This window comes from Halichoerus grypus, chromosome 13 (genome assembly GCF_964656455.1).
Source record: "Halichoerus grypus chromosome 13, mHalGry1.hap1.1, whole genome shotgun sequence".
NCBI classification, from domain to species: Eukaryota; Metazoa; Chordata; class Mammalia; order Carnivora; family Phocidae; genus Halichoerus; species Halichoerus grypus.
Genome location: NC_135724.1, coordinates 23489400 through 23504010, shown reverse-complemented (window position 1 = coordinate 23504010; position 14611 = coordinate 23489400). Strand labels below are relative to the sequence as shown.

The window sequence follows — 14611 nt, the reverse complement described above, 5'->3', positions numbered from 1 at the left end:
TGGGCCTGCCTTTCCTTTTCTTGGAAAAGGTAAGAACAAGGAGGTTAACCAAGAGTTATGTTGAAGTATAAACACAGATCCAGGTAGGGCAAAGGTCTTTTAAGATTAAACAGACTTAACTGTGCATAATCCATTATCTTCATGATAAAATCCTTTCTTTGTTTACTGATAGTTAATGAGAAGCAATACTTTTTGTAAGATAGGTTAACCATCTAAACAAGTAACCCCCATTTAATATAGGAAATTGTGTTTGCTCTCTTAAGTCATAAAATTTATGTTTATGAAATTGAATCTGCTCACTAAAGTCATAAAATGAGCTCATTAGCTTTGAGTGCATTTAATCCAGGACTCTGCACATTGTGTAGATTTTCTTGCTGGTCAGAAAATCTCAGATCCCTGGGTTTACTCTCCTCAGGCTTGTAAAGGCCTAGTAAATAAACTGTCACTCGGCCAGTTTTAAATCCAAACAGATCAAAATTTTCATTTCTCCCTAACAGAGTCATAGATATCTTGAGTTCAATGTGAGGCCATTATTAGAGTAGTCCAAAGAAAGAGTGCCAGGTTTTCCACAATTTTTGAATGTTACTCCTCATACCTTATCAAAAAAGTTTGGTGTAACTAAATTATATAAAATAGATACATGTAGACTTGTAAAGTGATCCGAACTCACATTGTGACGGGGTACTTGTTATCTGGAGAAGCATCCTGATATAGAACAATGTATTATACCTAATTTTACTGTTTTCATATTTTTAAGATTTTTAATATTGATTGTGTTTTGCTTCTAAATCGGGGTCTGTGTTAATACTGAACTTCCTTCTTCCCATTCGTTCCCTTGTAAAAATAGGCCTCACTGAGGAGTGGCTACCACGTACATAAGCACACCTCATCACGGGCTAACACGGCACAGTTTACACCCACTGCCTGGCTTCACTGTCCCAGGATCTTGTGTGGTAGCTTCTTCCTCCCTTTTACAGATGCAAACCCTGAGGCTCGGAGAGGTTACGTGACTTGATGAAGATAACTGGCGCAAAGCCAGGTCTTCTGACACCAGCTCACGCGTCCTTCCAGCACACGTGACGTCACCTTTGGGACTGAGCTTCTTTCCTTCTCCAAGGAAGCTACACCTGCCGATGCAGTCGGTCCATGCGAGCGTGTCAAAAAGCATTGGATTTCGGATCGTATTTTCGCCCAGGCAGAGGCACGTGCCTGGAGCAGCGTGGCTCAGGAAATGACGTTTTAACTCTCTGATCTACGTTTCTGAAAAACACTGTCTTCTTGCGGGGAGACATTTGGGCCATTACCTGGCTAACATTTGCAAAATGCTGCAGGAAATTCATTAGCTTGAAAGGAACATGATTACAGTAATCACACTCAGAAACAGAAGGTGGGGTGTTAATTATTAACAAGAGATCGCCCAAAAGATACAACACAGAATTATTAACGGAGCCACTGGGGCTGTTTGGACGGAATGAACAGAGCCCATTTAAGCCAGCTCTGGAGCATAAAAAGGCACTACTCCTGCTCTGAACCCTCATGACACCCCTGTAAGAGCCCACTAGGAAAGAACAGCTTGCTCTTCTCAGTCAGTTATGATTCTCGTTCTTATTAAAATGCATCGGACCATTCTAAAGCCGACCACGAGGTTCCAGTGTCATGCTTGGTCAAGGCACTGGTATTTGTGACTCCATAAATTCAATCATTCTTTATTGAACACCCGTGGTGGGCAAGGCTCAACGCTACAGTCCTGAGGACCTGGGGAGGAATAAGAGGCAGAGCTGACCCTAGGACTACAATCATTCATTGGGGAGGATCAAGATGACACTCCGATCCCATACTGAAAGCCAGAATGGACCTCGCTGGAGACCTGGGCAGCATCAAGAAGAGAAGAAACAGGACCTGGAGAGCTGATTGGGGGTCAGGAGCAAAATTAACTAACATTTCCTGAGCATCTTCCATGTGCCAAGCACTATGCAAAGTGTTCGATGTTACACAATTGAATCTTTGTAGCACACCAATGCTATGGGTGGGATTATTACGTCCATTTCACTGATCAGCAAACTGAGGTTTGCAGGCTGCCTTACCCAAGGTTATACCAGTAAGTGGCAAAGCCAGATTCACAACGAGGAGGGCTTGACTCCAAGCCCCATCTTCCCGATTGCTCTGCTCTACCTCTGAAAAAGAAGGACACTTGGAATCAGCCCAGGGAATGGTGGATAGAAACAAGCAAATGGAGGGTGAAGCATTCCAGGTAGGAGGAATTTAGGAAGAGCCAAGGGAAATCGTAAGTTGGTGTCCATTATGAAGAATCTTATATGTCAGGCTTGGGAGTCTGCTTAACTTGATAATTTTAAGGGGCCTTTGCGATATCAAACCATCTCTCTTCAGTAAACTGGGATGTATTGAGTTTCTCTAGAACCCAAGGATTTTCTAAGAGTGTTTAACACATAAATAAAAACAGGAACAGAAGACTTATTCTACTATGGTCATACGAAAAGAACATAAATTCAGTAATATAAATACACTGATAATCAACCATAAGTCATTTTATTTGTCATCAATAGGCTAAAACAAGAATGTCACAAAAGGACAAAGGCAAACATGTACTACCAAGAGTGAGCAATAACCATCCCAGGCTTTCCGAAGCATACCACTTTACATACCGATAAACATTTCATTTTTATTTTAAAGAGCATTTTTGCATGTGTTCTATGATTACAAAAGTAATACATGCTTATGGCAGAAAACTTGGAAAATGCAGAAAAGCACAAATACGTATTTGCCTCATTTCCAGCACTATCTGCTCGCTGTCCCCACACAGCTACTGTTTCTCTCTTTGTAAAACGCACTTGTGCTTTTTGTAACTCAACTCTATGGACTGGAATTCCACTGGATTCTGTTTACAGTGAGTACTAGTACTGATTACCTCTTAGATTTTCCACGTCCTTCTTTGTCTTTCTCTCCTTTCTCCTTCCCTTTAAGAAAGGCCCATCGTGTGGGCAACGGGAAAGCGGGGACCAAGTTTTATGTGGATCTCTACCCTGAGCACTTAGCATGGTAGCACCTGAACATCCCTTTTTCTTTCTTTAATTCACTCAACTGGTGCATATCTAGAGTTTAAAAGTAAGAAATGTCAAAGCCTTACCTTTAGATTAGCAAATGAACAGGCATCTTATGGGGAAAGGGGTACTTAAAGTACACAAGCATAAAAGTCACCTGCAGATTGGTTATAAGGAGAGAAATGATGGCCCTCATTTGACAAAATGGGCTTCTCCCAAGGAGGAGTAGCTTCAGATGACTTCCTGACTTTTTTCTCCCCAATCCACATTTATTTACTAAGCACTTACTGAGTATCTTTGAGGTCATGTGACAGATACAAAGCTATACAAGGTAAGATCCTTCCTTCAGCAGCTTCACTCGAACGGGGGTGGGGGGTGGGGGGGAAGACATGTAGGTTAAAATCTTGCAAATGAGATAAAACATGGTGAGTGGCATAAGACTGCTAGAATGTTCTGGGAATTCAGAGATGCGAGCTCTTTCCTGATTGAGGGGATCCCTTAGAGAAGGGATAAGATATACACCTGAAATGTGTGTCTGGGTGTGCCTGTGAGTATGCATGGCTGGGCGGGAAGGAATTCAAAGCAAAAGGAACAGACTGAGCAAAGGCAAAGGAGCATAAGAGACCAAGAAGTGTTTAAAGAAGAGAGAGGAGCCAAGCTTGGCTAAAGCAAAAAGAGTAACAGAAGAAAAAGCTGGCAAGGAAGAGTGTGAGCCCATGGCTGAGAGCCCAGAGTAGCAAACTAGTTTGGACTCTGTTCCCGCTACAATTTGCAACTATTTAGTCATTCAGCAAATGTTTCTGGATCATCTGCTATGTGCTGGGTCCTGTGATACACCCAGTGAGATAGAAAAAGGAAAACAAGGAGGAAAACAAGGACGAAAACAAGGCAGCGCTTGTGGTCCAAAAGCAAGGCATCCCTTGCTCTCACCATGGAATTCCATCATAGTATAACTTTCTAGAAATAAAGTTAAAACTCAAGGAGGACTTATTAAGAGCAAAACAAAACTGGCCAAATGACAAAATTAATGATAAGGAACCTCTTTTGGTTACTTATTGCTGAGTGACAAATTATCCCAGAAGTTAGTGATTTAAAACAACAATCATTTGATTAACTTGCTTACAATTTTGCCATTTGGGATGGGCTTCATGGGGACAGCTGGCGTCAGCTGTGTCGCTTGCGCAGCCAGGGTCTGGCTGGAACGGCCAACTTGCATCACGTGTCTGGACCTCAGACTTCATTGTGGATTGGGCCCCTCAGCTCTCCTCCACATGGCATTCCATGCAGTTAGCTTGGTCTTCCCTCCGAAATGGTGATCTCAGACATTCTTCTTTGTTCCTGGTAACCTGGCTTCTTACATGGCGGCTGGCTTCACCTGAAGCACAAAACAGGAAGCTGCCAGGGCTCTTAAAGAGTAGCCTACAATTGGCATAGTGGTATTTTCCGCACATTCTCATGGTTAACGTGGGTCACAAAGCCAGCCCAGGGGCAACGGGAGAGGTCTACACAAGGGCATGGATATCAGGAGGCATGATTCACTGGAGGCCCCCCAAGTAACAGTCTACCACAAATCTTAAAGTCAGCTCAATAGCATCTTCCACAATTTTATTCAACTAAGGGGCATGAAGTACATAGATGGTTCTACTCCAGAGCACATAACCTGCCTGCCCCACTCCACCTCTGCATTTTTTGAACGCTGGTAAAATGCAATTGTTTCTCAGGCCACTCACTGATCCCTTACTAGAACTGCCTCAGATTCTAAAGGGACCTTGCAAAAGAGTTTCAAACAGGCCAACATCTGGGAAGGGGGAGAGGGCTCTCAGCTCAGAACCATCCCACCTGCTCCAGAGCCTGGGTCACTCCCCAGAGCCCCTGGGTCATGTACCCCAGCTTCAAAACAGGAAGAAAGAAAACCCATTCATGCCTGGTTCCTGCTCCGCCTTCTGCCATCTGCCACATTCTTGTCTCTCCTAGGAGACAACCCCCTCATCTCTGTTACACAGTCCTATCTCTGGAGAGCTTAAGCAGAAGATGGAGTTCCCAGTTTTCAGAATGACATTAAGATCTCTCTGCAGCATTTATGACCCTCTTGTGTTTTCCATTTCCCAAACTGGACACAGTCGTCCCATATGGCCTGAATGCCAAGTTTGGTGATAATATCAGAATTTCTATAAGAGAAGCTTGGGAGGCAAACTGGTTAGAGGGAAGGTGGGAAGGACTGAGGTTTTTCTCGAAAAAAATTTTTTTAAAGATTTTATTTATTTATTTGACAGAGAGAGACACAGCGAGAGAGGGAACACAAGCAGGGGGAGAAGGAGAGGGAGAAGCAGGCCTCCCGCTGAGCAGGGAGCCCGACGTGGGACTCGATCCCAGGACCCTGGGATCATGACCTGAGCCGAAGGCAGACGCTTAATGACTGAGCCACCCAGGCGCCCTTTCTTGCAATTTTTTACATGATCCACGTGACCTCATAGAACTAGAATTGATCACCAAAAAATTGATATAATTAGCCAAGCGGTGACACGTAAAAATATATACTTAGATCACAAATTAAATTAATAAAAATGTGTATTTAGTACATATAAAAGCAAAAGGTAATTGAGTTGAATAGAGCAGAAGCTGAGGGGTTTTTAATTTTTTTTTTTATGTTTCTAGCTATCTGTCAATTACTCCACATTGAAGCAGAATCACATGGTGATTGAATATAGGCTCCAGAAGTCAGACTGTCTGGGCTGGAATTCCGGCTCCATCACTCACCGGGTCATCTGGGGCAAGCTAGTTAATTTCCCTGTGCCTTAGTTTTCTCACCTGGAAAATGAGGATAATAATAGTATCTTTCTTATAGGGTTGTTGTAAGTATTAAATAATACTTGCAAAGCGCCTAGTGTCCAATAAACATTTTCCATAAATGTTACTTATTATTACATACATTACTATTACCCTGAGGTTTTTCAGCACATGCTTTACAGATTTTTCTTTCTCTTTATCAATTTGTGTTCGGAATGATCTTGGAGGCAATGACTGCTGAAGATTATGAGAAGCTAAAGATACTCTCCAAACCCCCTTCTTGGTCCCTTGGCCAACTTTAAATAGGTCCTGCCAATAAAAGGTATCCATAACAAATCGCAAAGTATCAATGGCAGATTAAAAAAAAAAACAACAACAACTTAAGGTAATATTCTCCTAAACCTCAGAAATTAAAAATAAAATAAAAAATAAAAGGTAACAGATGAACTTAAGGAAAAAGCTGAGCAATAAGCACTGAATCTACCTATGCGTTCAATGTTTTAAACAAAGCATGTACCTTCTCATCAAATGTGTATGGGGAGGAAAAGAGATACATAAAAGCAATTTAGAATTTACTTTGGATAGAATCATACAATTCCATGCAATTGCCATCAATTGTTCTCCCAGCATCCCGTTTTCTATTACAATCCCAAGAGGCAAGCAGAAGCATCCGAGGAGTTAAAAGGGGGGGAATATCAGCCCCCCAGCAAGGTGCTCACTGGAACAATTTCCCTGCTGCTCTGTGTTTACAGAATCTTATTTGCATAGAAGAACTGCAGGAGCTCTGGATGATAGTAGCTCTGAAAGAAATCAGCAAAAGCGCACGTGAGGGACGGGTTCCACACACCTCCTTGACTCTACAACGAGTAGACAGTTGTCAAAGGCAGAGCGTGAGGACTGTCAATCTTCAGATTCTCAGAGGTGGAGATCATGGCCTGCGTTCATCTAATGATCTACACTGGAAGTGCCAATAGATTTTGTGCATAATCCTCTGGGCGTTCTGTCATTGACATTGCATGATGGGTCACTTACAATCGAAACACAATTGGCCTGAGGCATTTTACAGGGAGTAACTCCCTCGTGTGGCTTGCCACCTTCTGGGTTGGCACCAGGAGGGCAGGGACCTCTGGGAGAATTCTCTACACCCTCTCTCACTCACCAGCTGCCGGCAGAGTTTAGGGTTCCTTTGATCTTCTTCAGTCTGGAAGCTGTTTTCCTTTCTTTCTTTCAGATATGGAGAACAGGCTCGAAATGTTGTCTTGCAAGCCTGAGAAAAATAGTATTACCATCTTATTGTAAAAAACGTTAGAGAGTTCTAGAATCCAAGCAAGGAAGAGCATTGCACCCTATCTGTGGCCTGGGGGCCCCTGAGGGTATGAAAGTAACTTCCAGAAAGTTTGAAGACGTCAACCTTAAAGGATTTTGCTTCTAAAATGGCCAGGTCTATAAGTTGGGGCTGGTAGGGAGAGCGTCACTTTATAGTTTACCACTGGTTATTGTCCCATCAAAAGTAGTTCTGAATTCCTAAATTCCCAAATTCTCTCTGTCTCTGTCTCTCTCTCGTGGGCACTAATTTAAAAAAGACAAGTGGTTTGGTGGAACCTCTTGCTCCCAGTGGTTTTGAAAGCCTGACATCGATCCAACTCTGTTAGGACATGTTTTCTCTAAGAATAAAACAAAAGCTCTGTAGGGGATTGAGAAGCCAGGGGTGGGAAATCTACACAGTGACAGAAGCTAAGTGGCATGAGTTCATGTCCTCATTATGTGGGCTACTGCCCCACAGATTAAACCCGTGCCTCTCTGGCCCCCATGCTCCAGTAACCTGAATTTATCTACCATTGGCAGGCACTGATCGGGCAGGTGGGGCAGGAGCAAATGGAAAATAGCACGCTTGCTCAGAGAGAGATGACACACCGGCAGGCACCTTTCCAAGGATTCCTGTGGATACACTGCCGAGCGTCCCTAACGAAACTGGCAGGAACAGAGAGTCTAGCGGCTCATCACAACAGGGCACAGCCGCAGGCCCCTTTAGGAATGGCCCAGAGCTCTCATGCAGTCGGTGGGAGAGTCAAAGACTTACCTTGGCAACCTGGGGATTTCTGTCCTGTAAATGTATCAGGAGGGAATCTTGAGTCTGCTTGACCTGACTGGTGAAAAATGTCTTCCATTTCCGCCCAGCATAGGCTGCCAATTGCCCAAACAAGACGAAGGCTGAATATCTCAGGTTGTCATTCTCCTGTGGGTCCCCGGTGAACAAAACAACAAAACCCAGGTCGTTACCAAAAGGCCACTGCATCAGAGAACATCACAGTCATCGTTCTTTGTTGCATGGTAGGGGGTGGTTCACCAGATCCAGTCTAAAGCACTTAGCTGCCTGAGGTGGGGGACAGAGAGGAGACGGGCTGAGTCTTCAACAACCATCTTCTTCAGAGGACAAGACAATTAGACGGGGGATCACTGTGCTAATCCCAGCTTCCCAGCTCTGTTCTTTATTATTCAATGTCTTGGAGATAGAATATGTTTGTATGGTTCAAAATTCAAAATAACCAAATCGTTTTATTAACAAAAGTAAGTCTCCTTCCTACCCCTTTCTGCCTGCCACTCAATTTCTCTCCCATGAATGAACAAAGTTACACATATTGTGTGTATCCCTCCAAAAAAATTAAGACGAAAAAGAATAAAACATGTATTATATTGTCCTTTCTCACATTTTTACACAAATGGAAGCACACCATCCCACTGTTATGTACTTTGATTTTTCACCAATCTATCTGGGAGCTCTTTCCATGTCACTACCTAAAGGAATTTGGGGTGGCTGCACTATAATTCATTCGACCCATCTCCTGTTGATTATTCACAGAGTTTCTACAAGGGCATGTCTCTTCACTTCTGGTCTGAGTTTCTCCTTCTGTAGTAGAAATAACAATTGTTTCTTCCCTGACACCCTGCGATCTCTCCCTGCTTTTAGTACGGTTGGCTGATTTGTCTCTGAATGTGTCTCAGTGGGTTCAGTCCTTTCTTGTTCTCCAAGGTGAGAGGTCTGGTCCAGGTATCTTCCTTTCCTGATGAGGAGACCAAGGCTCAGGGCATTTCAGAGACTTGTGGGAGTCACACCGTCTGGTGACCATGAACCAGGGTAGCACCCAGTCTCCTGACTGTTGGTGAAGGGATTTTAGATCAGTGTTTCCTGGTCCCCTGAAATGTCCAGGCAAACCAGAAGGAACAGAGCTGGGCTGGGCCTCTTCAGGGGCAAGGAGCACCTAGAACTGGGGGTCACAGACACTCAGCAAGACCAAAGACCACTGATTGTTTCATGAACTATTGAAAAATATTTTTTAGCACATGGGACACTTACACAAATTGCTTTAGTGTTGCACTTTCTTCACTGTTCTACCAATGTGTGTGTGTGTGTGTGTGTGTGTGTGTAATTCAATTCAATGGTACCCTACCGCTACAAGAGGTACAAGACACATAAAATGGGTGCCTGGCCTGCTAGGGGCCTGACAATCATCTGACAGGGAACACATCCCCAGGCGAGCACAGCATACGACAGCAGTCAGGGTGCCATGCTAGATATACACCGTCAGGAAACAACTCTCCACGACTATTTCCAGGTTACTATATACAACCAGGGCTTCCTGGTCAAAAATTACAGTCCATCTGGGTATAAAAAAGTGATTGCATGGCAAACAAGTCCTGGAAATTAAGATAGCACCTGCAGGGAGATCTAGACATCTTCCTGGAGATATTTGTTTACATTCCAGGGAGGTAAAGTAGAGACCAGAGATGACTGGTTTGCATTCCAGAGCAAAGGTCTCTCTGTCTCTCTGAGTGTGAGGAGAGGCAAATGGGCCAGAAGCCCCTATGTAAACTCCAAGTTTCATAATTTCAAGATTTCTTTTCCTCTCGTGTGGCGCAGGTCCATCTGGGGAATTCGGTGTGGGGAACTCTCGTAAGGTGCTTTGTGAGTAAATAAAAGGTCTGTTTCCTGTTCTACAGGTATTATCTCTCTGTTAGAGGGTGTGTGTGTGTGTGTGTGTGTGTGTGTGTGTGTGTGTGTGTAACTGCAGCAGGCTAGCTGGTTAGCTTGGAAGGAAGGTATCTCAGAGTCCCCACAGTTTCAGAGCAAACAACGTATCAGTGCACTTTTTTCTTAGCCTGCCTTGTCACATGGCAGTGAAGAGCACAGGTCCTATAGTCAGAAAGCCTGGGCTCATATCCATCCTCTCACAGGCTCTGTGAATCTCGGGCAAGTCCCCTAAACTCTCTGTGCCTTGGTTTCCTCCTTTATAAAGTGAAGATAATAGTAGTGCCGACGTCACAGGGTTATTGAGAAGATTCTATGAGATAACCCATGAAAACTGCCTAGCACCGTGCCTGGCTCGCTAAACACTAAGTACTGTTATTGTCACATTCATAACAAAGTACTGAATACATGAGGGTGCTGTTACCAGCATCTTCACTATCATCTCCATCACCACCTTCATCATCGGTATATATATATTCACTTCTCTATAACAACAAAAACTCCTCCTTCTTTATATGTCTTCCATAACCCCCAGTATGATACTAGCCTCTCAATGATTTCTTAATAAATAAGTGAATAATACAGACCATGTTCTCTGAGCCACACGCCACCCAGGGCTCACATTTCTCATCCCACTTCAACTTTAATAACCCAGAATTCTTCTGAATTGTCTCACTTACGTCATCTAACAAAGTCCTGGTCTGAAGAGTGATGTCTACGAAGAAAGAGCCCAGACTTTTCCCCTGGATCTTGCCCAAGATGATGGTCAGAGTCTTCATGCTCTCGTGGATAACTTCAGCACTCACAGGGTCATACAGTCCACGCACCAGCAGATCTAGGACAATTTTCTTATACTTTCTCACCTGTTAACACAGTTTGAAAAGCATGAGTAGTCCAGAAATTGTTCCCCGTGCGTTGAAGAGCAATCCTACTTCTAATCTTCCAATAACCTAGGACTTGGACTGAGAGCGTGGCAGCAACAAATCTCATTAAAATAACAAATGCTTCCATTAACCTGACCCAAGAGCCAGCTCAGTCTTGGAAGAGGAACAGAAAGAGCGATCTGGAGCTGGTCTATGAGCAGATGAGGCCGGAAGGGCACGTCAAGGAGTGCGGTGGGCTGGATGATCTAGACATCTGGGGCATAGCGGATACTTTTATCAGGGATGAGATGAAATGGTCACTGAAGTCAACAGATGCTAAAAGCAGAGGTGGGGAAAACATCTTTTACTAAACAGGCATAAATTATTCAAAAATCAATTAAATTCACCCAAGAGGGTGATGTCCAGGGGTGTGTTAATCCCATCTGCAGCTCTGTTTCCCAAGGCTGATAATACTGAGGTGTGATGACCCCCAAATAACCCCAAATGAGTCACACCCTTGTACAGTTTCTTTCTATTGAGCGTGGAAAGAACCAGTGACTTTGCTTCTAGTCTCTAGAATATGACGACAGTGATGGGATATCATTCCCATGGTTACATTATATTACGTAAGAGTCCACCTGAGCAGACATGAGTGGTAGAGGCTCTCCTGTTGGCCTTGAAGAAGAAAGCTCACATGCTCTAAGAGAACAGCCTCAAGGAGCGGAGCTGGCCAGTCAGCAAGAGAGCAGGGACCTTGGTCCTACAACTGGAAGGAGCCGTGTTCTTCCAACGGCCACAGAAGCTTAGAAGAGGAGCCTAGGCTTCAGAAAGGAATGCAGTCTGACCCACACCTTGATGGTAGCCTTGTGAGATCCTGAGCAGAGGACCTGGCCATGCCGTACCTAAACCCCTAACCCAAGGAAACTTCAAGAGGATGGATGCTAGGTCTGTGGTGATCTGTCACACAGCAACAGATAACTGGTACATGAAGCACTGTCTCCCAGTCTGAGACTCCAGGCCATGAGGGCTGGCCAGGTGCCACTTTTCCCTCCTACCTTGTCCGGGGTCTCACAGGCCATGGTTCCCAGGCCTCTCATTGCCATGTGACGCTTTTTAGCGTTGGGGTCCTGGGCTCTTTCTGCCAAGTTGGAGAACACATTCTTCAGAGACTCCCGCTTCTGGAACCTCAGTGTCCAAGAGACCTGGGTAGTAAGTCAAAAATGTATTGATTTGGGGGCGCCTGGGTGGCTCAGATGGTTAAGCGTCTGCTTTCGGCTCAGGTCATGATCCCAGGGTCCTGAGATCGAGTCCCACATCGGGCTCCCGGCTCAGCGGGGAGCCTGCTTCTCCCTCTGCCTCTCTCTCTCTGTCTCTTATGAATAAATAAATAAAATCTTTAAAAAAAATGTATTGATTTGGGGAGTGTTCAGAGTCATACCCATCCCAACCCCAATCCCTCCCTCTAAAGAAAATCCTGTGTGGCCTGCTCAACTTAGCCCATCTTTCTCCACCTAAAGACACCCGATTTTTGCTGGAAATACATTAGTTTGATCTACACAATGAAGAAAATGGATGGAAGAGGAAAGAGGTAGAGACAAATAATGCAGGGTTGGTGTTGAGGTAGGTTGGGGGAAGTATGGGGACAGGTGCTCTAGGATCACTGCGGGTGTGCTAGAGCTCAGAAGAAAGGGGGCTTCAGGGGCGCCTGGGTGGCTCAGTCAGTTAAGCGTCTGTCTTGGGCTCAGGTCATGATGCTCGGGTCCCGGGATCAAGCCCCGCATTGGGTTCCCCGCCCACTGCTTGTGCTCTTTCGCACTCTCTCTCTCTCTCTGTGTCAAATAAATAAATAAAATCATTTAAAAAAAAAAAGAAAGAAAGGGGGCTTTAGACAGTTGATGTGAGCTGAGACCAGGGATCCTTCACAGGACAAGAAATGCTCAGCTGGTTCCATCTCAAAGAAAAGCATTTCCCCAACTCTTCTTTTTTTTTTAAAGATTTTTATTTATTTATTTGACAGAGAGAGACACAGCGAGAGAGAGAACACAAGCAGGGGGAGTGGGAGAGGGAGAAGCAGGCTTCCCGCCGAGCGGGGAGCCAGATGCGGGGCTCGAACCCAGGACCCTGGGATCATGACCTGAGCCGAAGGCAGACGCTTAACGACTGAGCCACCCAGGCACCCCTCCCCAACTCTTCTTACTCCTCCAGCTTTTCCCCACTTTTCTGCTCTACCTTGTAGCTAAACACCTTAAAAGATGTGTCTATACTGGTTTTCTCCAATTTGTCTCTCCGTTATCTCTTGAACCTTCTGCAGTCAGGTTGATGTGGCCAAATCCAAGGGTTAATTCTCAGTACTTGTCTTCATCAACCTCTCAACAGCATTTGACCCAACTAGCAAACCACATCTACAAACATCGCAGGGCACCTAAAGGATGTCCCACCAGAATGCATACATCTGAGCAACTAAGATTAGGAAAAGAAAGGCGTAAGTAATGCAAATTGGGAAACCCCGTGTGGCCAATGCAGGAAGCTACTTCAGGGACTGAACTCTCACTGCAGGGTAAGGGCCGGGTTACCTCTGTCGTGAGCCTATGAGACGAGGCAGGCCGCAGTGTTCTGTGCTTCACACGACACAGCAACATGTGCCAACATCAGAACCAAGACAATGCAGGATCCAGACAAGATCCAGGAAAAAACCACCTCCTCACCATCCTGGGGAGTGAGGGGCTGCAGACTGGACCCACAGTCCTATTCGGTATTTGGATGATCACCAGGTCTCACCATTATTTCTCAGTATGCATTGCAGTTCATTCTATACTTTTATGATTAAGTTAGCAGCAAGCCAAATTCCTCCCATCTTATCTTGCTATCCTATAAACATTCGGTCCGTGTTATAAGAAGTGTCATTAAGCTTTTTTCAGAACACCTCAGCGGAGCCACCACAACTAATGCAGACCAGGCGCTGTTACATGTGGTTGTTGGGAGGGACCTTGGTTTATAATATTTTGTGACAGACCTTGGAAAAGAAAGACATCATTGACGTCCTTTTCTTCTTGGGCTGGGTGGTGGGGATGGGCAGGGGCTGGCCCAGGATTCCTCTCTGTGTTTGATCCATGGAACTAAAAGAAAACAGAATCGTCATGTGAGCCACAAACCTTCTGCCAAGCCTTGTCACCAACAAGCAGTGTCATACAAAACACTGTGCCAGGGTAAGAACATAAAGAAGCAACATCCCAGAGGCCTGTCCTTTAGGAGCCTGTCCCCTTGGTGAGGAGATGGAACAGTCCCATCAAAAGATAAAAAGCAGGAGGAAATGCAGCAGGGGCATCCAGATGGTCTGTCCCGTGGTTCCCATTCCATCCAAGAGCCTTCTTGTACCAGAATCACCAAAGAAATGAAATAAAGATTCTAGGCCCCACCCACACAGATTCTCATGAGTTAAAGTAAAATGTAGCCTGAAACTCTGTGTTTTTAAAAGATGCCCAGGAATGTAAATTGGTACTGCATTTTAGAGGGGATCTTGATGTCATCTCCTCTAATTGTGAAATGCACATATCTTTCAGCCATTCTTGCGTCCCAAGGGATACACTGGTACATCATCTACTCAAAGACATACGGATAGGATAGGCCCTACCACTTTGTAATGAACAATCTAATGTCCTTTAATAGTTGTAACTAGTTATTTAATATAAATAAGTTAGACCTATCTATTACAACTACGCAACTATAGATGACCACAATGTTGTAATTAAAAAGAATATTGGGCAAAAAAAAAAAAAACCCACTAAAAAATACTTAAAAAAAAAAAAGAAAAATCTATATAGATAATATATGTTAATAAACATAATTTTTTGGAAGGAAAAAAAGAATTTTGGGCA

General features: G+C 44.4%; 1 protein-coding gene across 10 annotated transcripts in view; it reads right to left on the bottom strand.

Moving 5' to 3' along the window:
- Positions 1–2528: 2528 nt before the first annotated feature.
- MRO (maestro) overlaps positions 2529–14611 on the bottom strand; it is a 63432-nt gene continuing 51349 nt past the window's right edge. For 9 of the 10 annotated variants that reach the window (XM_078060300.1, XM_078060303.1, XM_078060301.1 and 6 more), the window contains 6 exons: positions 13750–13852; positions 11792–11938; positions 10554–10736; positions 7927–8082; positions 7006–7113; positions 2529–6646 (listed from right to left, as the gene is read on the bottom strand). In XM_078060300.1, the coding sequence (XP_077916426.1) occupies positions 6593–6646; positions 7006–7113; positions 7927–8082; positions 10554–10736; positions 11792–11938; positions 13750–13848 (747 nt within the window). In that variant the 5' untranslated portion in view covers positions 13849–13852 and the 3' untranslated portion in view covers positions 2529–6592. The remainder of the gene's footprint in view (positions 6647–7005; positions 7114–7926; positions 8083–10553; positions 10737–11791; positions 11939–13749; positions 13853–14611) is intronic. The other variant, XM_078060305.1, reaches the window with a different exon arrangement.